This window comes from Tachypleus tridentatus, chromosome 8, assembly GCF_004210375.1.
Source record: "Tachypleus tridentatus isolate NWPU-2018 chromosome 8, ASM421037v1, whole genome shotgun sequence".
In the NCBI taxonomy this organism is placed as follows: domain Eukaryota; kingdom Metazoa; phylum Arthropoda; class Merostomata; order Xiphosura; family Limulidae; genus Tachypleus; species Tachypleus tridentatus.
This window is the reverse complement of record NC_134832.1, coordinates 135,247,932-135,274,019: the sequence shown is the minus strand read 5'-3', so window position 1 is coordinate 135,274,019 and position 26,088 is coordinate 135,247,932. Positions and strand designations below refer to the sequence as shown.

Sequence of the window (26,088 nt, the reverse complement as noted above, 5' to 3'; positions counted from 1 at the left end):
TTTCGACAAGATAGGCCCGGCATGGCCTAGTGCGTAAGGCATGCGACTCGTAATCCGAGGGTCGCGGGTTCGAGCCCGCGTCGCGCTAAACATGCTCGTCCTCCCAGCCGTGGGGGTGTATAATGTTACGGTCAATCCCACTATTCGTTGGTAAAGAGTAGCCCAAGAGTTGGCGGTGGGTGGTGATGACTAGCTGCCTTCCCTCTAGTCTTACACTGCTAAATTAGGGATGGCTAGCACAGATAGCCCTCGAGTAGCTTTGTGCGAAATTCCCAAACAAACAAAATCTTTCGACGAGAAAAGTTTTCTTTATAGTTTATTATTTTGCTATTAAATACATGAAATAAGCTGTTTGCAGGCTTGAAAAACACTGACGGAAATTTTGATTTGCTTTATAAAGTTTATATACTGAAACAACCATGCTACATAGAACAAGAAAAATAGTGACAAATATACTTCTCTTTTACATAAATAGAATTTATAATATCTTTTTACATTTTATAAGCCATACAGGGTGTGCAAAGAGAGATGTTGAGTTTGAAGTGTGGATCCTGTTTTCTACACACAAACAAACGTAAAATTACACAGGCTTGCAAATGGAAACTTCATAAAAGTTGTTCTAATTTAAATAATAAATCTTCCTTAATTCAGCTAGGTAGATTTCGAAAGTAATATTCGTTTTTCTTTATCTCGTAAGGAGTTTTTACAAATCGGGAAGAAAAATACAATCCTTGCTTAGATCAAATTATTATTTCATTTACCACATCTCTTAAAATTATATTTATTATATTTGGGTTCTAGAACGGTCAATGAGACTCTCGCGTCACAATTGGTCTAGAGAAATCTATAGCCAGTGGTTGTCAAAATTTTAAGCTTAACAAAATGTGACCCAATTTCAATCAAAACGATTCACTTATATCAAAGTACATATGACATTATGTGAAACATCCATACGTGATGGGGAAAAATGGATATCATTTTAGAATTCAGCGTACAGAAATTACTGTTGAACATTAAAAATGTCAAGACTCTAAAACCGTCTCAGGCCTGTGTTATCTAAAATGCGGGCCTGATGTGATGGATGGTGTCGAATTTAACAATTCATGTTGTATCATCATAAAAGTCAAAATGATTGTAAATATTGTGTTTTGATCATCAGATAGAATATAAAATCTTATAATCATTCAAAATATACACAGACAGATATTAAACTAATGATCTTCACTAATTGTATACTTAGTCTAGTCTTATACCCAGGATTTTAGGTGGAAATATTATGCTTAAATCCTTATATGATGGAAAATGGCAAAGAGATAACTCAGCTTTAAAGTATTTAAAACGCAGAGAAAGACTGAACTTAGAAGTGCACTTAACTTCAAATATTTTCCTGCTTAAAGTTTGGCATTACTTGTAATCAGTAAATTGTTTTAGTATCTACTAAGCTTATTAAAACAAGAATATGTTTATGTCCACCGTCTATTATCACTGCGCATGCTTTTTAGCTTCTATTATATTAGTTTCCGGTATCGCCATTTTAACGGAAATAAGTAAAGGTGCGGAGTTGAAAAAAAAAAAAAAAAAGAGAGAGAGAGAGAGAGAAAAAAAAGTGTGCGTAGTTAGTGAAACTGGAGGCCAGAATGCCTTTAGCACAACTCGCGGGAGATCCATGGAAATCACTGAAGCAAGAAGCTGAGGTAAAGTGCATTTTCTGTGATAAATAAATATTTCACTTTTGAAAAAAAACAAGCAAGACATATCTTACGTGAGATTATAAACATTGTACTTTTGGTGTGCGATTGTGGACCACTTGTTAGCCGTATGTTACTATAATTTACAAAGTACAATGCTGTAAATAATGTAATACCGTCACTAATACTAACAGTAATACTGCTGTCAAGACTTAAGGGCAGTAATAATATTCATAACAAACAGTTTTGCTTATCTGTGTTAAATGTTATACTATCACTAATACCAATAGTATTAGTAATACTACTGTCAAGACTTACGGGTAGTAATAACATTCATAACAAACAGTTATTGAAGTTAAATGTTACAATACTTATTATCGGTGACTGATAAAAGTCTAGGCCAATATATTACTTGAATAAAGTATTTAATATAACTTCATATAATAATTGTAACTATAAGTTTCAGTGTGATGAGAAAGTTACACTTGCCATGTTTTATGGCATTTTAGTTTAAAACAATTTGATAAATCACTAAATTTATTTGTGCTAAGAGTAACAGTTATTAATAAGAGCTAGTTGCATTTAACTTGAAAATAATTATAGGTATTATCTTACTCAGTTATCAATAGACATCAACTCAAGTAAGTCTTATAAATTAAATTCTGAATTTCACTTACTAATATTAATTTAAAATATTTTATTATTTGTAGAACAAAAATAAAATGATTTACTGGCTTCAAATTAAAATATTTTATAATTCTCTTGATTCATACACTTTATACATTGTTCGTATTGTAGTGGCTGCATGCTTAGTAATACTGTACTGTATATTTTCTTTCTAGTACAACTGAACACTCTTTTTAATTTTCCATATATATATATATATATTTCACACAATAATTACATTCCTAGAGATGAAAAAATTAAATGTCATTAGTTTTTATACTGTGTTATTTTTTTAATATTAACATTGTAAGAAAAGCCTGTTTTGTGTTTGTTTTTATGTACATATTATAATCAAATCAACATCATTTGAGTTTTGAAATTCTTAATGTGGGAAAGACCTGGGCATAATGTTTTAGCATTTTACAGAATATCTTGAATTGTTTAGTTCATTTTAATGCATGTAATATATCTCAGGAATTTAATTTCTTTATAATAAATGGTAAACAAATGTCTGTGAATGTCTACATTTTTATATTTAAGATTCTTTTTTAATTTTAATATAGTATATTTACATTCATATTAACAACTGCAACATATATGAAAAACATACTTTTGCATTTAATAATATATGTGTATATGCAATGTATGCAGAGTATTATGAATGTTGAAAAATTTGCCAATGCTGAGACTTTGACCTGAGACCCTTTGGTTTATATACTAGTGAAGTTGGGCAGATGTTTTACTCACTAAAATAATAGGACTAAGTCCCAAGTTGATAACCTCTTCATCCTGATGTTAGACATTACAGTATTCCAAACATTCAAACCAAACATATTTGCTCTTGAGCCTAAAACACTTCATGTTCAAACTAAGAATGTGTACAGATGGTTTGATATACCACCTACCCAGTTTAAATGTTTACTGGGGGATGAAAGAATGACTAATTAGGTATCAGTATGACAATGAAGATGCTAAGAAACCTGTCCTGAAACATACTTAAAGCCAGGATCTTTTATTTATACCATTACTATACCAACTAGTCTACCAATGCTCAAGTCTTAAGCCAAAACACCTTCCAAATTTCTGACAGTTGTAATGTGTTTTTGACTGAAACAAGTAGTTGCAGTATGGAAATACAGGTGAACCTTATGCATTACATTTCTGAATATGTATATATATATTATTGTAATTTAATATATTACGTAAGTTGTTATTCAACACCCATTTTGTATGGTGTTTATGTACAAGTATGTTTCAGTGGGAGGATAAAAACAATCATGGAAAATGGAAATAAGATTAATTTACATTGAGATGATTGTTGTGGGAGATATGTGTAAGTTTTCAAACTATGAACAAAATAGTTTTTAATCTGATTTAAAAGGTAAGCTAACTTACATTTTTATAACCTTTAGAAATTCATTTCAGAGATAACAGGGATGACTTGTTTATAATGAAAGTAGTAATAAACTTCAGCTACATATAGTCTGAGGAACATTGGGAAACTAGTGTATTAATTTTGAATTAGTTTTAACTGGGTTATTGAAAACAAAAGGTGTTGGTTTAATTAAACAGTTCTATAAATATCAAAGGGAAAAATAAAACAAAAGTGAAGTAGTCTTTGAATGCTTAAGAATGGTGTTTATTTAAATGTAGAGTATAAATGTTATACATTTAAAGTGATAAAAACCCTATAACCTGAGCATTATTGAAACTATTGAAAGGTGGACCTTTATTCTTCACAGTTCTCATGTTATAGGGTTTTGCCATTTTATATTAAGAATTCTTGAACCTCTGTGCTCTTCTGAGATAATGAGTGATGTACATTTGTAAATACTTAAGTATTTAAATTATGTTAATTACTAAAAGGATATTAGAGTTATAAAGAGTATTAATTAAAGATATCTAAGAAACTTACAGGGTTTCACTGTAGAATATATTTTGAAGTAAAACTTTATATTCGATAAACTATTTTTTTTGTCACTTCATGTGATTAATTTTTAGTATTATGTTTAGAGCTCTACTGTTACTACTGAAAGTATCAAAATCATTGGTAAAATGTTGCAGAAAATACTAATTAGTAGTTGTATTTTTTATGAATGTTGAAGTTAAGAAATGCAGAAAATGAGCATGAGGGTAGAAAGCTAAGTTAGTTGACACTTTATGATTAGAAAAGTTTTGATCATGAGTCTGTTTGGATAATTTTGTTGCATATCTCATGTTTTAATAAGTTGTATAATACTGTTAATAATACCAACTCCAAATTCATTTATCATAGTGACATATTGAAGAGGGTGATATTATTGATTATATTTTTTCTTTCTTAGAAATACCTGAAAATTTTACTGATTGAACTAGAATATAGAAAATATTAAAAAGTATTTGTGGTAGATTACTGGACTTGACCTTTCAAAACTTTGAAAGAACTTTGTTGGTCAAGAAGAACATTTGGAATGTGGAAAAATAAAAATGACTTGTTGATAAGAGCTTAAAACCTTTAGCTAAGTGTTTAGTTTTAGTGACAAAAAGAGGTCATAACATACTGGTATCTATACTTCTAGAAATGCTGAAGTGTAAGAAGGATATTGTATTAGATGTACTTGAGCATTAATTGGAGCACAGGTAGGTTTATTAAGGGCAGTTTTAGTTTTCTTGTTTTGGGCAGGAATTGTTGTGTTGAAAAGAGTTTAGAAATAGGCTGCTGGAACAAAACAAACACATAATGTTAGAACTTGAAACCTAAAAAGAGAAGTTTAAGGATTGGACCTTATTTGAAGCACAGAAGGACTACACATATTTTGATCCAGATATTTTTAATTGTTAATGGGGGTTAGATAATTCAGTGTATGAATGTTGGGTGGTTTATTTATGTGATGGAATTAGAAGGATGTAAAGGCAAACTTAGATACTAGCTATTTTGTATTCAAGCTTTAAACACCAAGATCTAGAAATATCCATTTAAATTATTTCTTGGTTAGTTGTAAATTATGGGATGTTTGCATGATAATTTGGTTATTTTACATTTGTTTAAATAATTTTAAAATGTTATTGGAAAAGCACATGGATATGAAGAGATTACTTTAGTTTGATTTTGATTCTTGTATTTATGTATAAAGTTTAATTATACTTTATCATGTTTTGCATCATAAACATATATAAAAAAAAGAATGAGATCCACAACACACTTTGATGGGATTCCTGGTCTTATCCTGCTCTTTCTTGAAACTTAAGGTTTCAGTGTATGGTACTTGAGATATACAAAGTCAGTAAGTGTATTGATAAGTTTTAACTTCAATTTTTGTTTTGTTTTCTTTAACTAATAGGGTGAGAAATCATAAAAATTTGAGATTTTAAAAGGCCAAACACATCTTTTGTTGAGATAGTTTTTATTTCTTCATCAAGTGGTAAATCTGTGAAACAAATTTGTATCTAAAGTGTATTTTTTTTAATATCTTGCAAAACTACACGAGAGCTATCTGTGCCAGACTTCCCTAATTTAGTAGTGTAAGACTAGAAGGAAGGCAGCTAGCCACCATCACCCACTGCCAACTCTTGGGCTACTTTTTTACTGACAAATAATGGGATTAACCATCACATTATAATGCCTCCATGGCTAAAAGGACAAGAATGTTTGGTGTGACGAGGATTTGAACCCGTGACTCTCAGATTACGAGCACCTTAACCACCTGGCCATGCCGGACTGTGCATCTAAAGTGACCAGGACTACAATACTGAAATAAGGGAACAGTTAATGAATAATTACAAGATCAATGTTGAATTATTTTAGTGATAAAGTTTTTTTCTTGTTGTTAAGGAAAATTAGAAGTCAGGACATCTTCTATGGTCCAAAAAAACCTCTTGATGTTGTGTAATTTGATTTTTATTTATTTTAGAATAACAATGATTTTGTGAAGCATTATATTCAGAAAGTAAAGGCATGTATCCATTTTAGGACCTTGCATAACATATCAAATCGAACAAGTTTTAGTTTTCTTGTGGAAGATAACCAAAAACTTAATTTCATTTTAAAGTTATATTAATTTGCAAGTTGTTATTGAAGATTTCACATGAAAATAGTACATGCATTTGAAATAGTTGAAACTTGCATTATGCTGTGGTATTAGAGCTAGTAGAGAACAAGTTTCGTAAAACTTTGAGAGTTAAGATAGCATTGTGGACCAAAACTCTGATGACAAAAGTTACAATACCCTTGGCTGTGGTTTCGCTAGATCTGTGTGGGTTTTTTGAAGCAAGAATCATTAGAACATTTGAGAAGAGCAAAGTGACGAAAGGACATTTGAATGCTTGAAGATGTCCTCATATATCAAAATAGTTCATCAGGGCACCAAAATAGTTTATGTATTGCTCTTCAAGTTTATGTACATTTATAATAAAAGTTTAAAAGAATACAAACTTAATACTCATACAGAGCCATCAAACAAATCATTTTGTTTTTGATTTCTCAAAGCCCGTTCCCTTGGCTGTGGTTTCGCTAGATCTGTGTGGGTTTTTTGAAGCAAGAATCATTAGAACATTTGAGAAGAGCAAAGTGACGAAAGGACATTTGAATGCTTGAAGATGTCCTCATATATCAAAATAGTTCATCAGGGCACCAAAATAAGTTTATGTATTGCTCTTCAAGTTTATGTACATTTATAATAAAAGTTTAAAAGAATACAAACTTAATACTCATACAGAGCCATCAAACAAATCATTCCACAAAGTTTGTAACAAAACTAATTTTATCAAGGAACATGTCTTTACTGGAGCTATCACAACTTAAACACCTGATCTTTTATTTTTGTATTTGTATTTCTAACTTTTGTGTAACCTTACTCATATAGTAAATTTACAACTCTATTGGCAGAAATATTTCTCATTCATGCCAGTACAGTTTCATATATAAAAATGTTAAAAAATCTATTGAGGCAAACATTAATTTTAATTTATTACATCAGTTTGATTATTGCTTAATCATTTTGTAAAGAATATTGTATACAAAAACTGTCTACAGTTAAGTTTGAGCAAATCAAAATAAGAAGATAATTTAGCATTAGTTTTATTAGCTTTCATGGTGTTCTAAAGATCTTAAGATGTTTCATAATACTACAGAAAATGTTGATCATATAACTTTACTCAGGTGGTTTCAAATTTCTGTAAAGTCTCCAAGAAACCTTCAGTCCTAAAGGTCATCAGTAATTTTAACTTGATCCTCTTATCATATAAAGTTAGAAAACCCACAAATTTTCATACACCGTGAAACCTGATAAAAGCACTATAAAAACTTGGTGTCATTAGGTTGTCACGTGATGTGTGCCTGTTGTTGTTTTCTGTGGCCATTTGAAACCAATAAAGATCTGTACCCACATGATGTAAAAATGATATGTATTAGTTACTGCATGTGGATTGGACGGTTGTAAATTTAGTTTCAAGATTTACTTCAATCACTAGACTAAATCACTATCTTGAGATTTTTTTCAAACATTACACTTTGGGTAGGCTAAAACAGAGAGTTACTTTTTTACCCCATCATGTATTAGTTTAGTGATTTTTCATCTATGTGTGAGTGGCAGAAAAACCTAGCTGATCTCACAACGTATTATTGGCTTCAAAGAAGCATTTATGTGATAATTTTCTAAAACACTTTTTTTAAAATATACGAAATTACTTTTGTTGCTATTAACAAAATTTCAGATGTAACTACTGACATAGCTCTCACATGCAAAAGACTTTAAGAATCATTGAATAATAAGAGGTTTATTTAGATCCACATAGAAGTTACATCCACATGTCAATTAACAAATATCTCAACTTATGTCAGAAAATTGATAAGGTTTTGATATCTGGTCTGAGACTAGAAGGTTTGAAGATATTTTCTGAAAAAAGTGGTTTGTTGCTTGGCATGGTCTGGCCAGTGGCTAAAACAAAAATACTATTATAGTTGTTAATTGGCTCTGTTTCTTTCACAATTTGATGAACATATCTTTCATACCTTAAAAAGCAAAATAAGGCAATGACAGGCACATTAAGTGTTTTATTTCACTTTGCTGGATGCAATTGGTCATTTAAAATTCTGTCACAGCTATAAGCCTTTTGTTAGTAAAGCATATCTTTGTTTATTTCTTTCATATTTCTAATGCTACACGTTTAAAGTGTTTTATGATGGATGAATTTCAGTCTATTTAACTTATTTCTTACCCTGAAGTTTTAGAAAAATACTAATTTTATTGTTTCAATTTTGATAAACTATAATGATTACATACTTTCTGCAGTTATTTTTAACTTGCTGACCTTTTGGACAATCTTTAACAACTTACTAACATGCATGTTTGTTGAATACTTTGCAGTTTTAAAAATCAAATAAAACAATACTTTAAAAGTACTAATTAGTGATTTGACTTGTTTTATAAAAAACACAGCAGTTATTGAAAGATGATACTTTTTTAACAGTTACAATATTTTAGACCAGCTAAACAACATTTTTTCCCAAGTCTTGAAATGCTTAAAACATTGTTCTTTCAGAGGTGATTATTTGCAGTCATTGCTAACATAATGTGTCACATACTTTGCAATTACATGATGAAACATTACCAGAACTTTTAGTTTTATCATGTTTATTAGCTTATGTATGCTGTGTGTGTCTGTTTATAAACATACACAGGCACACACACCTCATTTTATTAATAACTTGTACCAAAGCTTCTTTGTGGGATTATAAGGTCCATTCACATTTCGTTCACAGAAGTCTCATTGTACCAGTCAAGCATCTCTGTTATTTTAATTACTTCTTCAGCCACTTCAATGTGCTAGTTCTTTAACTAACTTGTCTGTTAATTAAATAAGTAATTTCAGTTCAGCTTTTTTTTTTTAATTCTCAGATTCTCTCATGTTTGTGTTGAGCATCTGACAGAACATCACCACATGATGTTCATTCATTAAGTGAGAATTACAAAACATTGATACTTTTCTATAGATCTCATAAGCCCTAGGGAAAAAAAAATTGACTAGTTTTATCTTACTCAAATAAAAGAAAATAATAAACCAGGTGCACACCTCAGAATCCCCTTAGTATGTATACAACGTTTCAGGCCTCCAGATTCTTTCTTTTTGGAGTTGTGGTAGTTGCATGCACACACAGATAAGCTCATTTATTATTATAGATGAAACTTTTTTTTAATCATATGTGGTCATTGGCAGTCCTGTTGACAACTTTTGACTGCTAGATACAGAGCTTTTAGGCTAGGTAAGAACAGTACAATTAGCATGAATAAACTTATTTCTTAGACATCTGCATTATGCATTAGTAAGTATATATCTTTTTTTGTCACCACTGGAGGCAACAGTGCAAGTTAAACAATTTATTTATTTATGTATGGTGTATGTATTGCTTATGAGAAGACATACCATGTTCATCTGTAATTAAAGATAATGTGATTCGAACAAGAATATTTTGCACATTTTGATTGCACTTTTACACAGTATATGTAGCTCATCCTGTGTCTCCATTAAGCTCTACATTGTGGAACTTCTTTCCATCCAGTACTATCTTTTCTGTTTCTTCCCATGTGATAGTTCTTTATATTTGTATTGCTTTCCACACTATTGGCAACAACATTTAAACAGGTTTCCAGCTAACTAGTGCATTCATAACTTTTTTCTTCAACAGTACTGCTCCCCAGTGGCACAGTGTTATGTCTGTGGACTTACATTGCTAGAAACCAGTTTCAATACCTGTGGAGGGCAAAGCACAGTTATCCCTTTGCATAGCTTTGTGTATAATAATTAACAAACAAACAAAGTAATCAGTATATGAACATTTACTACCATACATTTACATTTACCATAGTATATGAACATTTTATCTTCTGCACTAATTTCATCATCGCCTGTCTATCTTGCTTCCCAAAGTTCCAAGATGTGAATGGATTTCTTGATGACATTTGCCAGTTTACCAACACTACATAGCATCCATATTGTGATTCAGAAATAAAAATAAAGCAGCATTGTTTTATTGTTGCACTAGCATATAAAAACACCGTAAATGGTTCAAAATAAAACTTTGGGTGTGGACAACATTTTTTCATTGATATTAAATTTATTATCCATTTAACTAGTTAAAGAACTGAAATAATGTATGATGACTAATTTAACAAAAAGTATTTCTCACAAATTAGTTTTACATGTCGACATCATTTTGGGTGTACAGAATTTACCAGGAGGCCGTAATATTTATCATAATCTGGAAATAAACTGGTCAAACTGCAAAAAGTGAAGGATCAATTTTTTTTTTTTAAATCAACATATAGTTTTATGTTAGGCTGATTTTGGCTCAGCTGCAAGATTAAAATTGTAACCTTGTTCACATATTTTATCAAATTAGGGATCATGCAACTTGACCTTAAAAACCAACAACAACACAAAAAAGAGAACCAAGAATGTGTGTATTTAGCCAACACAAGGGTTGATTTGAGAAATAAAAAAACAGAAGTTTTAACTTAGCTAAAAGAAAAATATATCTTAAGGTATATTATATTATATTAAGTTATGCCTGTTAGTTTATTGTATTTTCTTGTCTCATTAATTTCATTTTTATCTGTCAGAAAAAAACAACATTAATTTATATGGTACATGACTATCCTTTTTAATATTAAATGACCTCACTTAGAAAACTGGTCATGCCTCTTTATTTCTTAAAAAAGTTTATATTACCTGCAGTTTACTTGGATAATACTATAAATACTTATCTGTATAATGTTTAAAAAGTGTTAAAAAAATTTAAGAGAGATGCATGGTTTTTCAAAATGTTTAAGAACTAGAGCTTGTAGTTAAGCTGCTAAAAGGAGGTCTGTTTTATTGTTAAAATGCTAAGTTTGGCGATAAGGACTGTTATATTACGGTTGAAAATACACTCTTTTGAAATCCATACTTAGACTTATCATTGATCGGAACTACTTTGTTGTTAGGGTAATAAATTTATGTAATAGAGGTCATTTTATGTGTATGAAGTGTGCTGATTTTTTAATTGTTTATGGATAAATGAATAGATGAAAAGTTAGTTAGTTAGTTTGGGTTGGCAATAATATTGGTAGTTTATAGAGCTTGATGGCTTGATCAGGCATCTGCTACCTTGCTTGTTCTGACGTTCTTGCTTAAGTGTGTAATATTGAAGCACCTTGAATGTTTTTCTTCTCAAGTTTTTGTCATTTTAGACATGAAGAGGCTGATTACATAATTTTATCTCATACCATTCATATACATTTTATAATAGCTAATTACTGACTGTAGAATACATCTTTCAAGATTTGATATTTTTAATGTTTGTGCTCTTGAAAGTATGAATTAGCTATTCTTTTAATGTAAGCTGAACTATCAAAGACTGTAGAATTTATTAAAGTATTGATAAAATCTCTGTAAATGTCAGAAAAAAGTAAATTATAAAAAACAAAAAAGTATGGTTTTATTGCTACTTCTGGAGTTTCTAACCTGAAAAATTGGATCAAAATATTAATGTGTTGGAAATTGATATTGCACAAAAATTTTATTTTTTCTTAGATTTAATACAATAGATGAGAAGTGAGTTATGTACAAATGAGATGTAGCTTGCATGAACATAAAATTTCACTAAGAGTAGGCCTGTTAGTAAAGCATAATCATAGAAATAAGAGGGAACAAAATGTATTTTATAATGGACATGTAAAGTACACACAATAATAAATACAAGAAACTGCAAAGGAAAAAACTGGTATTTTTATAACCTTTCTGTGATGACCAGAAAACCCACTTGTAGAGAAAAATATATATGTAAAAGAGGCTGATATGGGTAGAGAAAGCACTATATAGAGGAGAAAACATTTCAACCTTCTTTGGTCATCTTCAGAAGGTCAAAACATTGTTTTCTCCTCTACATAGTGCTTTTTCTACCCATACCAGCTGTTTTTACATATATATTTTTATAACCTTATTGAGGATTCACAACTTACATAACCAGGTAAGTATTATTTTTGTTTTACACAATCTATTGTCCATTGTGTAGCTTTGTGTTCAAGAACAACCAAACAGATTATCCAATTTTTAACTGAGCTTTTCCATTAATAGATCAGTAAACATCTGATGCTTTGTTTTTGTACAATCAGGATTTTTTTTTTTCTTTCAGACTATTAATGCTGATGGCATGACTGTGGAATTACCAAGTGACCCCCTTCAACAGGTAAGACTTTTTGTTCTTATTTAAATATAAGACACATATCTGTGTGGTTTATTGAAAGCATTTTGGCTATTTAGTAAAATATCCTGTTACAGATATTTTATATAGAGAAAAATATACACTACAAATGCAAGTTATTTAATGTTAAGAAAGTGATTGTGAGCTAACCTTCTACTTCTGTTTTTTTTTTTTTTGAAGAAGAGATATTAAGGTAAATGAACCCTATGTATAGGAAAGTGTGTCAAATTTTATTATAAAATGCTGATGTACTGATATGATCACTGTATATCCTGTTTGATTTTTTGCATTAAATACATGAAAACATCCTGAAATTATTCATCAACAGTATAAAAGGATGACTAAAAACTGGATTTTCCTGTTCTCTGAAATAAGGAAATATTTTGTCGTATTACAGTTGCACAAGTATCTTGTGCATTTTGGAACTTGGAATTTCAGATGTGTGTGTGTGCTGGTGGTTAAAATGTTAAATGTAATTTTAACCTGGTTAACAGAAATGTATCTGAATTTGTCAGAATTGTGCAAAAGGGTGCCTGTATACTATTGAGTTGAGGAATAATTCGTGAGCGTTTTTTCAAGTTAAAAAAAATATATTCATAAATGAAACGCTTTCGGAAAATATTTCATGTCATTTGGTAGATAATTTTTGCTCTAATAGATGGTGTGTTTGATTTTCATATGTCTTTAATTTTTGCTTACATTTTCAGCTCATTAAATGGAATGTCAAGTGGACAAAATCGAGCATTTTCGACACCATCTGCTTTTCGCATTTAATTTCTTGCAATTTCGTTTAAAACAATGCATACTATATACCTAGGTATTACATGAAATGAAGTATCATAATAAATGTTTTGGGTGTAATGTGTTCATGCATTGAAGTATTGTATAGTCTTGCATGTAATGCTTGAATGAAATTATTTAAAAACGCTCACGAATTATTCCTCAACCTAATATATGTGTGTATATATATATATATATATATATTATTTGTTCAACCATGTTGTTTACTGGTAGTGATGTGAATAATAGTGAAAACTGTGGAACAGTGTAATGGTGTGATCTTCAAACAGTATGAATAACTAAATAAACTGGACAACTTTTTTTAAAAGTTTTATTTTTATTTAAAGCAAATTGTCACTGTTAATAGGTCAAGAAACCTTTACTTGTTTTTATCTATTATTTTATAATGAAAAAGTATGTTACAGTTGAATTGGTTATATCCAACATTTGTTGTATAATTACTTAAGATATTGTACTAAGTGAGAGACATAGTTTACTGTTTTAAATAATTACTTTACTTCTTTCTGTTCTATTATGATTTTTATGTTTTTCTGCAACAGGCAAGTGCATTATTATTATTACTGAATGGAAAGTGATTTAATATTCGGACACATAAGAAAATTAATTTTTAATTATTATAATTACCATATAAAAATTGAAAAGCAATATTACTATGACTTGCAGTACTCCCGACCCTTCAGTGTTAGAATGGTTTATTGTCATTAGATGTTGTGATATTAGGATATTTGTGTGGTGAAGGATGATGACATTACAAATGGAATGATTAATGTTATTTATAATTTTTTTAAGTGCTAATGTATTTCATGTCAGAAGTGTCAAGGTAGAATCAGTTGAATAGCCAGAAAAAGAAGAATGTTTATGTTGTTACACTTAGTGTAATCCAGATATGTTGTTATGGGTGAGAATTGGTTGAATATACTTTTGTATGAGTCAACTATATTGTTATAGACCAGTAGTTGTTTTATATTTTATCTGTGATGAGATATATTATGGGCGAGAAGTGGTTCTAATATTCTTCCTATGAGTCAACTATATTGTTGTAGACCAGTAGTTGTTTTATACTTTTATCTGTGATGAGATATATTATGGGTGAGAAGTGGTTTTAATATTCTTCCTATGAGTCAACTATATTGTTGTAGACCAATAGTTGTCTTATGTTTTTATCTGTGATAAGGTATATTATGGGTGAGAAATAGTTCTAATATTCTTTCTATGAGTCAACTATATTGTTGTAGACCAATAGTTGTCTTATGTTTTTATCTGTGATAAGGTATATTATGGGTGAGAAATAGTTCTAATATTCTTTCTATGAGTCAACTATATTGTTGTAGACCAATAGTTGTCTTATGTTTTTATCTGTGATAAGGTATATTATGGGTGAGAAATAGTTCTAATATTCTTTCTATGAGTCAACTATATTGTTGTAGACCAGTAGTTGTTTTATACTTTTATCTGTGATGAGATATATTATGGGTGAGAAGTGGTTTTAATATTCTTCCTTTCAAGATAGGTATATTGTTATATCTGAACAGTGATCTTACTTTCCTGTTGTAAGATTGACATATTGTTGTCGATGAAAAATGCTTTAATACTGTTCTGTACTAAAGAGGTGTATTTTGACAGTTCAGTGGTAGTTTTTGAAATTTATGTTTATCTTTGTGCTTGACATTTAAAAGACTGTACTGAAGGAGCATACCAAATTGTAATTATCTGTTGAAAGTGCAATTTCAGAACAGGAAAATTATAACTTCTCTTTTAGAAGACTTGAATTTTGTTTGAAACAGTACTTCTTGATCAATGTAACAATTGTTTGTGTGTGTGTTTTCTTTTTCTACTCTTACATCAAGTAGGATGATGTTTGTCTCACGATACTCTCTACCTGCCTTAGTGTGTTCTCTATCTTGTTACTGTATATAAGCACAGTGTTCAGATAATTTTATTTTTTCTTGACAAAGGGTCACTAGTGAGTTTTTCATTATTATTATTTAGAGATACTTTAAATGTTATTTCTCTGTTGTAACAATAATAATTTTCTTTCTCTTCTGATTAGTAAGTCAATTATGGTGTGAATTTCCAAATTTTTATTTCTGGCACAGATATCTACTGTTGCACAACAATTGGGTTTGGGGGTCATTTTCAGTGGAGACTATCAGGGATCTCATGGAGACATTTATTCAGATCTGTGATAGTCCTCTGGGGAGCTCTGAGTTTGCATTTGATGGCAATCTTCAAGATTTAGGAGAGACTTTAAATTCACTTTTCCAATGGCTTCTGGTAGTCTGTTGGATTTTTATCTCCCCTCTGTGGGTCAGTAGTAAGTTTAAGGACCTGCAGTTTTGGGGTTTGATTCCATAGAGTGGACACAGCAGATAGCTTGCAGTTGCTTTGCTTTTACAAAACAACTTACTTTACTTTACAAGATGCTATTCCAATCAATGATAATCACCAAGGCCTTTATTTTTAGGATAAGCTGCCTTTGAATTGTCTTTCTTGTGCTGGTTCTTTAAGTGCATGCTGTTTTGAGTTTTTTTTCCTGGTTGCTTTTGAGCTTGCAACTTCATTGATGGCTGAAAGGTCCGAGATTTTTTGTTGTTGTTTTTTCTCCATGTACTAAAATTATGGTTCATGCTGGAAGGTTTACTTCTTAGTCATTAGGATTTGAAACTTAGTTCTATCTATCTGAGTCTGGTTGGTTTGGGGGTAGTGAGAGAGTTGAGCTAGTTCTTCAGAAATTTTGTTCATGTTAGTTATTGGATCTATGAAGAAAGGAGACTGATGTATAGTCATAAATCTTCCATGTTTATATTAGTGACTAGGTTTTACAAGGTTCACAATTTGATCAATCCTCAGTCTCTGTTGATTTCTTTCACTGGGATTGTAGATGTTGTATCTGCACTTTGCCTTAGAAATGGATGCCATCATTACTGACATTTGTGGTGTACATGGGTCAAGTACTGCAGTTCTTGGTTTTTCTCCTTAAGTGTAGACTTAACATGGGTTTTGCTGTATCATAAGTTTTATCATCTCTTCATTCCATCATACTTTGCACACACCACTCCATGAATGACTGGTTACTGTTGGCAACATTTGATCAATTGTTAGACTATCACATCCTTTTGATACTTTTTGATATAACCCAAGCAGGCTTCTCCTTTGGGACTGTGACATTTGTTTTTGCTGCTATTCACTATGACATCAGTCTGAGTATTTTTTTTATTTTTCATGTCATCTCAGTGTTTTCATTCTTCTTCCTCGTCAGCAGGTGAGGCCTCATGGTCTGGACTTCTTAACAGGTAAACTGTCATGTTTCACTCTGAGTTTTCTGCATTGGTGTCTTATATTTTTCAACAAAGAGGCATGTGGTCTATGGCTCTTTCTTTTTAAATTTTGGACCTTCTCACTCCAGACAAATTCTCCCAACAGAAAAGATATTGCATCACAAGATTTAATCGAATTGCTCTCATTTTGCAACTCTAATTGGTTGGTTGGATTCTCATTGGGTCACACAACTACTGGAACTTTGGGTTTCAGTACCTCATCTTTGGATTTTGGCAGTATGTGCATACCATCTAAACAGGATAGGATTACCATTCTCAGTCTTTTCATCATTTCATATATTACCTATGGTATGAAATTTGATTTGTTCCAACCTATTGTCAGATCCTGTTGTTTGCACTAGATTAGTGGCTATACCTGGGATTTTTGCTTCTGTGGTCCAGTATGATGGACCTCTTCCACTTTCTTTTGAACTCTTTCTGTGGAGGCAACTGTGATCAGATATGGTGCACCTGACTAACCAGAAGTTCCAGTTTCTGGCATAGATGCTATGCTGTCTTTCATACTGTTTTAGGGATTAATATCTGAGGTTAACATTTTTCTCAAAGGTAATGACAAACATATTGAGAGGAGGTTCAATAATTTTTAGTCAATGGTATCATCCATGACGTGATCTTTTTTTTTTTTAAACTTGGCTCTTTGATAGAGGTTTTACATCTTTCATGATCATCATTGTTATAGTGGCCTTATTGACTACTGTTCAATTGTTGCAAATATATATTTTTGAGTCCTCAGAACTCTGTTAGGTAACTGGATTTCTAATTACCCAATTGACCATTCCAGTTACCTAACAGGTAGGCTCAGTTTCCCCCTCTCTACCTGTCTGCAACCTGACTCTTATATGCCATGCATCCCTTTTACCTGCAGGTTTATTCTTTGTAGCTGCTGACCTGCATACATCGTTGGCCAAAATGATTTGCACTGTTTGTCTACAGACAACTTTCTCATTCTCTCTAAATACTCAGGTTTGTTTACCTAACACACTGTCATACAGAAAGGGAGTTCAGCACTTTTCTACAACTAATCTTCTCACTCATTTTCTTTATGTCCAATCAGATTTTGAAATTGGTCATGTTCAGTGAGGGTCTTGAAGGTAGACCCTCTAAAGGTCTCTAAAGGTACCTTTAGAGATACAAGACAATGCTTTATTCTGGTTTTTTTTGAAGGCAAGGAATCTTCTGTATTTCACATCTAATCAGATGTCTTTAGCAGCCCAGTCAAATTTTCTGTTAGAGGTCACTGTGCAGACTGGTATGTGGACCTCCCCAGGTATTTTTATGTCCAAATATTTCTCTGATCTGGCAGTCTCTTCATCTGAGCGATTTTGCCTACCTCCTGTAGCTATTTTAACAATTTCTGCTAGATTATCTAGAGGTATAAGTAATTTTATTTCTAACTTTCAGGGTCTTTTACATTGTTTTCACTAGATACAACTCTGTGGCAAGTATTGTCCAAGTATATGAGCTTTCATTAAAAACCAATTCCACACTATCAACCACTATTTCACTGTAATCACTACTGGTTGAAAAAGCTGTGTAGAAATTCAGTGTTTCATAAGACCACCAAGGAGTTTGCCAGGTAGTAGTACCTTATTATGCTGGACTGCCACTCAGGGACTATTGCAAGTAAAGGTGAAGGGAATCCTGTCTGTTGCTGCTTAAAATTGGATTGAATATATCAAGATCAGTTTGCTTTTAAAATTTAAGGAACTTGGTTCAACTATTGCTCTGTTTCTCAGTGCTCTCCAATGTGCATTATCCCTCATCTTCTACTAGTGGAGCTAAGGAGTCCTTACTACAACTGGTTTCCAGTTACTGGGATGGTGGGTAGAGGAGTGTCCTTCAGACTGTTAAATTGAATTCATTCACTCTTAAAGAAGAGGACAAACTTGGGGGCCCTCCTACATAGCTCCCTAGATATATTTTCCCAGATGTTGATGGGATCAATACTAGCTATAGCTATCCAGATGGGGCATGCATGGTCCTTCTGTTTGATCAATATTGGTTTATTATATTGTTCATGAAGGGAGGTCCACTATTTCCTCATAATTTTGAATGTTGAGTGATCTCATTCTGGATCTTTGGTTGGGCATAATTGTTCCATGTTATCCTCATAATTTCAAAGGGAAGTGGAAGACTCATCACTCACTTGGTTGGAGAGTGAGAATGAATATTTATAATTACAGACTGGATGAGTTATGTTTCTTTGCTTGAGTACAGCATGCAAAATTCCATCATTCTGAGTCTGGGATGTTGTCTCTTGGCTTCTTTGGGTGGAAGAGAAGATTTATCTGGTTCAGTATTTTTCACTTTTTTGTCCTGATTTCAGTGGCTCAGAACACATCATTCAATGGCTATTGGTTGGGACTAAATAAAAGTATATCTACATATAACATTGTGGTCCAGTTGCCCTTTCTACCGCTGTGGGATATAGGGACCAAGGCTCTCTAATTCTAACATTGAGTAGGGGAACTTCAGTTGTCTGGTTGTGGCTGGCCTGTAGTGATGATTATTTGTGTACAGTTCCACCCTTGATACAGGAATTGAGTTCAAATCAAAGAGCATACTTATTCCAGATGTTATGCAGTTCTCCCATTTGGGTCTCAGTCTTCTCTTAATACACCCATGATCTATGCAGATGCTTTTTTTTATGGACAATGTCCTCACTGGTCCCTCTACCTTCTCAATGTGGAATTGTGGCTATAAGTGAGAGAAGAGGTATGTACAGTCTGGAAGTTAATGTTTTCAAGAATTTGAAATGTATTCCAAATCAAATACGGCTCCTCTTGCACTTTCCCACCTTTCCTCCTCACTAAGAGCTGATGTAATAAACTGGGATAATACGTGTCTCAGAACAAAGGTGACAAAATTATCTGAATGAGGTGCTGTTCATATTGTACTAGGATAGAGGGCCCATTAAAGTTGGTGGAGAGTATTTTAAAACATTTATTTCCAAGGGCAATTGAGTGGGGAATAAAAGTGAGAAAAAAACCAAACCACTGCTTAGATGGGCAAAGATAAAAGTGAGTATGGGTAAGTATGGTTGGAAGTACATTTTCTGTTAACAATACTTTTATTTCTTTCACACTGTTTTGTATGTGCTGTTCTGGTTGTTACAGGCTACTTGATGTACTCTACTTGTCTGCTGATGATTTGGCATGGTTTTCAGTAGCAGTTATTTGCAGTATTTGTTATTTGATTATAGAATTTTCCTTCTGTTGGATTTATTTAAAAGTATATTTTATTTGTCATGTAATGGGTTGAATTGCTTCTTCATACCATTTATATTGATATTGGTTCATGCTTCAAGAGTAAGATTAACAATAATTGTAACAACCTCTGCAATCCTCAGCACCTTTGGCACTATTATTATGTTTAATATTTCTTGATATTGTGGTTCATAATTGTTGTTTAAGGTATTGTTTTTGACATCATACACATTTAATTTACCATGGATGCTTTATTAATTGGAGTGCTTTTGACAAGAAGTGTTGTGATTAAGGTGAATCAGCTTTAACTTGCTTTGTTGTTTTGTCTACTACGGCTTTTAGGTAATGGGTCAATATTTTCACCATTTGTATTTTATTTTACCGGAAGTATGTTACCTGGCTGTGTTTTAGTAGTGACTGCTGATAGTGTAGGTGCATATACAACCTTAGAATTTAAGCCTTTTATGTACATGTCCAGACTTAGAACTAAACTTTCATATGCACATGTACAGCCAGGGTCAGCTCAAGGCAGGTTCAAAGGTCTTAAAGAGTGTGCAATAATTGTAAAAGTGTAGAAAAAATACTAATAATCAAAGAGAAAAGGGATATTTGTAGTGAGAGTTTATGTGCAGAACTTAAATTAATATTGCAATGAATTACAATTTAACTTGGGATAAAGTCTTATTTTATATATGTGAACATGAAATCAGAGAAATGTTTTCCAAATACATTTATTGCTCTAAGTGTGGGAAGTGGTGAAAGATCATTTTTGAGAATAAATTTGATAAAGTCATTCCAACATTCCACAGTTGGATAAAAGAGATTTAAAAACTATATATTCTTGTATTATGTACCATTTTTGTACTCTGGATGTAAAAAAAATATTAAAAATTTGTTATGTACATAAAAAATAAATAAAAATAAAAAAGAGCTCAGTTTTTTTATTTTGCACTCTTCAGATTTTGAACTTGAGCTAGCACTGCATGCAACCTTAGAACTAAAACCTTATATATACAGGTACAAAGAGATTTTTCATGCTTAATATTTAAGCATTATAAGTTCGTGTGTAGATGTCTTTTCTGCTGTATAGGTACATTTACAATGGGATTACTAATCAAAGTATTAAAATGTTGTATGTGTATGTGAAGGGGGAATTTTTAAGTGTAATTACTAGTGTTGTAGATGCATGTACAGTGGAAATTTCAACATACTGAAACCTTACAGATAGACATACAAAAATAATTTTAGATATGGATATGAAATATTTGTCTGTAAATTTGTGAAAAGGAAGTTAACCTGAAATATGTCAATTTATTTTTTATTTTATAATTTTTTTTTTAAATACTCATTTCTATCCTCTGTTGTTTCTTTTAACAGTGCAGTGTGTCTTTTATTTTCAGAATGACCATGTAATGGAAGAAGCAGAAACCATGGAAGAAGTTCATGAAATTGAACTGACCAATATAACAAAAGAGGGTCACCCAAAAGGTGATCCTGGACAGTTTAAACTCTTAAAAGTGTTAGGTCAGGGATCATTTGGAAAGGTGTGTTTGGGATCTCCATTGATGCATTCTTGATGTTTTCTGTAAAAATAAGCTATTGCTAGTCAGTTTTTTATTATATTTCACAAGCTTATTCTGTTGAATATGATGCACACTTGGAGAATTAACATCACATGATGCTGTACTAATTTACATATTTTGATATTTGAAGAACCATCTCAAGAATTAAATAATCCATTGCATGGTTCTGTATGTCACATGAAACAATTTGTTCTCAATCATTTTTTTGTTTTTAATAAGATATAAGCAGAAGTATCTGTCCACAGTGACAGGAAAAGTTAATATATCAACCCAAATTATTACATGGATTTTTAAAAAAGTGAATTGTTGCAATGCTGCTTTCACTCAGAGTAGGCTTGTTAGACTTAAGAAGTAGAGTATGTGACAGCAAAATGTTTGGTTGTCTCAAATCCTTACTTATTGAGTGATGTCATTAAGTTTTACAGTATTTAAACAACACACTCATAAATACATTATTGTTTGTTTCATTAAGTATAAATTCTTTTCAACCAAAAACATTTTCACAAAATATGTTGCAACCCAGTAGCACAGTGGCATGTCTGCAGACTTACACTGCTAAAAACTGGATTTTGATACCTGTGCTGGGCAGGGCACAGATAGCCCAATTTGTAGTTTTTTGCTTAATTCTAAACAAACAAAAGATGTCTGACAAAAGTACTTGTGATACCATTTTTATAACTCAAACACTAGATTACTAATAAATATTTGTCAGTGTTTACAGGGTTTTATGATTAATTATCATAAATGGTGACAGGTGTAGTGAGGGTCTAATGCACCCAGGGACAGAGGATGTAAAGTGCACCCCCATCCCATGGAAAATTAAAACTGAGATAACATTTTGAAATGACCAACATTAACAACTTACATAGTCACATTTCTTACTTTTTGTTTTGTGCAGACTCGTATATGATGCAGTTTATGTCAATGCTTTCTAGGATTTCCTTTCTACACTAAGTACTGTACATACTACCAGGTTACAAAGATAGTCGTAAGACACAGATACCCTTGCATAAGTAAGAATGAGCTTTAGCTTGTTGAATAACCTCTCACAGCTAGCAATGGACACATTGACTGTCATCAGTATTTGCAGTGTTACCCTGAGATGTGAAAGACATCTTTGTAAGACAACTAAAATAATTTAACTTTAAGACAAAAGGAAGAATTTTTAATGTTTCATCAAAACATTGTTTTACAACAAAATGTAAGAAATTTAATAACCAAAAAATTACCAAGAAACTAATTCAAATTATGTGAATTTTTTAAAAATGTAAATTAGATACTATTTATGAGTTATATTAGCCCTAATACAATACTGTTAGGCTTATTGTGTTTCTAAACACTACATGTTGTACTCTGGCTTACATAAAAGCTAAGAACTTTTCACTGTTACAAGACATCATGTATGATAAATTAGGCTTAAGGAGTGCAGTAGGTTACAACTACTAAACTTGTTGTATCCTAGATGGTGTGATGAGATCAATTGTTAAGGAAAGTGCTTTGCTAGCATTGGATATGGTGTATATGGTGCACTTGAAATGTTGTTAGACATTTCTTCTCAGAAATACCCGTAAGTGAACTCAATAAAGAATGTAGTATTCAAATATACAATAAGCCTAAAACAGTTATCTTATGACATATATAGTAGATATTATTTGGCAAATTTCTGATATTATGTCAAGTATTTCACTGTGAAAAGAAAAACAATGAAGGATATCAGTAACGTTCTTCTGGTTTGGAAAAGGTTAATTCTTTCACTGCAGTGGTTACAGAAGAAAAATTCTTATGACAGGTTTAAATTTAGATACACAATCAAAAGAAAAATACATAATTTTAATATTTGTTACTTGTCTGAGAGTTGGAACTAGTAAAATATGATGAATAGTTTGACAGGGAATATTCATAGTTTGTAGTATTACAAAATTCCAAGTTCACATTCTGGTGTTCTTGAGGAGAATGTGTGCATTCATGGCAGTGAAAGTTAACAAGACCTTATTTCTAAAGAGCATTCTGGTAAAGAATATTATTGAAATAAGCAGTATTAATTTAAACGTGTATATTTGTGAAATTTTGAAAGCATTTTTTTCTTATTTGGCCATTTGTTCCCATAGACATAATAAATTCAAGTTTCTATTTGGAGCATTCATAGACTTATAATCACACCCACTGAAACAATAACTGTTTATTCTGTTTAATTGATTACATCACTGTTTATTTAGTTTGCTTCAAAACTCTAAGGTTTTCAAAGATAGAGAAAAATGGAACTTGGGAACATGAAGCATGGACTTTTCCATATTTGGAAACATTGTGTAAAGTATTGCTTCTCTAAAAAGAATAATTTTAATGTATAAAAATACATTTGGTGCTTCATGTCAGTTTGACCTAATTTGGAGGGTAACTATGACCAGTGAAAAAAAAAAATAAAAAAAATTCAGGCCAAAATATACTATAGCATGATTTTCATATTATCTATCTATGGCACCTATATCACTTCTTTTTAATCTTTGGGATTTTTGTCATTTGAAATCAGCCTTTTTGAAATTTGAATTATGTGTTTCTTTTTTAAACTGATAACTATTATTACTAACATTTACATTAAAAGGTAATTGATTTCTCGTCATAGAGATTATGTACAAAGCTTTTAAAGTACAAATTACTTGCTAAGTAAATGGAACAAGTACCAAAATTAGATACTTGTTAAAATTATCATAAACAAAGGTTTAATACTGTTATAAGGTTGTTAAAAAATCTTAAATCTATCCATTTTTACTTTTCATTGTATTGTTTTATTTAAGTTAGATTATCAAATATTTCAATTACCTAATAGTGATTCTCATACATCAGTATTTTTAATTTTCTGGCATAGTTTTAAGAACTAGGACTTGTCCTTTTCCTATAGCAAATAAATAAAGTATTACATTGTATTCAAGGAACACTTCCTTTATTTTTCTACATTAGTTATCAGTGCATGGATTTTTAGCAATAAGAAATAATATTCTACTATTAATCATTCAGTTAAAAGTAAACATTTTTTTTTTTTTTATAAGTAATTAACATTTTTCTTATGTATGACATAACAACCTGAAATGTATTGTCTTTCATCAGTTGAAAGTCAATAGTGTATTTAATGTGGCAAAACTTTATATATTTAAAGTGGAAAAGTATAATTATCTTAGTTTTTGATTACATATCTAATTTTCACTATAGAACATTATTTAAATATGAAGCTTCACAATAAGATTTACATGTAGAACTAAAGGCTTGCTTCTTATTAGTTTTATAAGTCACGTGTAGAACCCAAGGTTTGCTTGTATCAGTTTTATAAGTCACATGTGGAATGCAAGGTTTATTTGTTATCAGTTTTATAAGTCACGTGTGGAACCCAAGACTTGCTTGTTATCAGTTTTATAAGTCACATGTGGAACCCAAGGCTTGCTTGTTATCAGTTTTATAATTCACATGTAGAACCCATAGTTTCCTCTCTATTAGTTTTATAAGTTATAATGTAAAACTGAAAGTTGAAAAGACTAGTATTAGATTTTTACAGAAAGCTGTACAATGTCAACTGGTCCTCATAAGTGATAAATTACAAAGGTTAATATTTAAGACAGAACTAAAGCAAGTAGTAAATTAATTATAAAAAAAAAGTAGATTGATCAATAATATGTGGTAAGGAAATTACCAGTAAATCTGCAGATTGTCATTCATATTCCAATTGATCTATGTGATGATCAGAGACATGGGAATATTTCCCTTTAAATGATATTGTGTTTTTGTTTTTTATTTGCAGTTTTTTCCCATGAAACCATCAATGTTTTGAATCCCCTAAATATGTTCTGAGAATACCTATAGTACTGTTGTCAGCCTTTGCCTCTAAATAAATACATTGTTTTCATGATGCATGTAGTATGATTTTTCAAAATATGAATATCCTAGTTAATGTATATGTTTCCTTTTTGATTATTCAGTAAAATTAAAATCTTTTTAGACTCTTTAGAAGGAAATATTTAAATATACCTGTACTATTTACTAAAATTGATATTTCTTTTTAATTTAGGTTTTTTTAGTTAAGAAAATTATTGGTCCAGATGCTGGAATATTGTATGCTATGAAAGTTCTGAAGAAGGCAACTCTAAAAGGTAAGAGTTAATTTAACCCCTACCTTGACAAACAATAACTGACTTTTCATAACATTAAAAATTACAAACTAACTCTCCTATTTTTGATATGGTATAATACATCCCCTCACATAAATAGCTATTCTTGCTCAGTGCTGCCCTCTATATACACAAAAATATTTGTAAATGCCACAGGCCTTGAATTTCACCCATCTGGAATTCACTGATTCCAATACATCTTTCATGCAAATCAGCACACGACAACCTTCCACCAATAAGAGTATGATACATTCTGTTGATGCGTGTGACTTCAATTCTCCTGAACTGTCACTTCTTGTTTGGCAGTGTTTATGTTCTAACATTTAGTTTGTGCTCTCTTTTAGTGTTTGATTTTAATTTTTCCATATCTTTTTATTAATTTCTCTCAACAATTTTACTCTTTATGATAAAGTAGAGATATTTGTAGTGTGTT

The 26,088-nt window shown here is 31.2% G+C and overlaps 1 protein-coding gene across 2 annotated transcripts in view; it reads left to right on the top strand.

The window, feature by feature from the left end:
* The first annotated feature begins 1,532 nt into the window (after positions 1-1,532).
* The window catches only part of LOC143223566 (ribosomal protein S6 kinase alpha-2-like), a 73,377-nt gene continuing 48,821 nt past the window's right edge, over positions 1,533-26,088 (top strand). The window contains exons 1-5 of one of the 2 annotated variants that reach the window (XM_076451674.1): positions 1,579-1,694; positions 4,913-4,973; positions 12,505-12,558; positions 21,319-21,462; positions 25,556-25,637. In XM_076451674.1, coding sequence (XP_076307789.1) covers positions 12,523-12,558; positions 21,319-21,462; positions 25,556-25,637 — 262 coding nt within the window. In that variant the 5' untranslated portion in view covers positions 1,579-1,694; positions 4,913-4,973; positions 12,505-12,522. Of the gene's footprint in view, positions 1,695-4,912; positions 4,974-12,504; positions 12,559-21,318; positions 21,463-25,555; positions 25,638-26,088 lie in introns of both variants that reach the window. The other variant, XM_076451673.1, reaches the window with a different exon arrangement.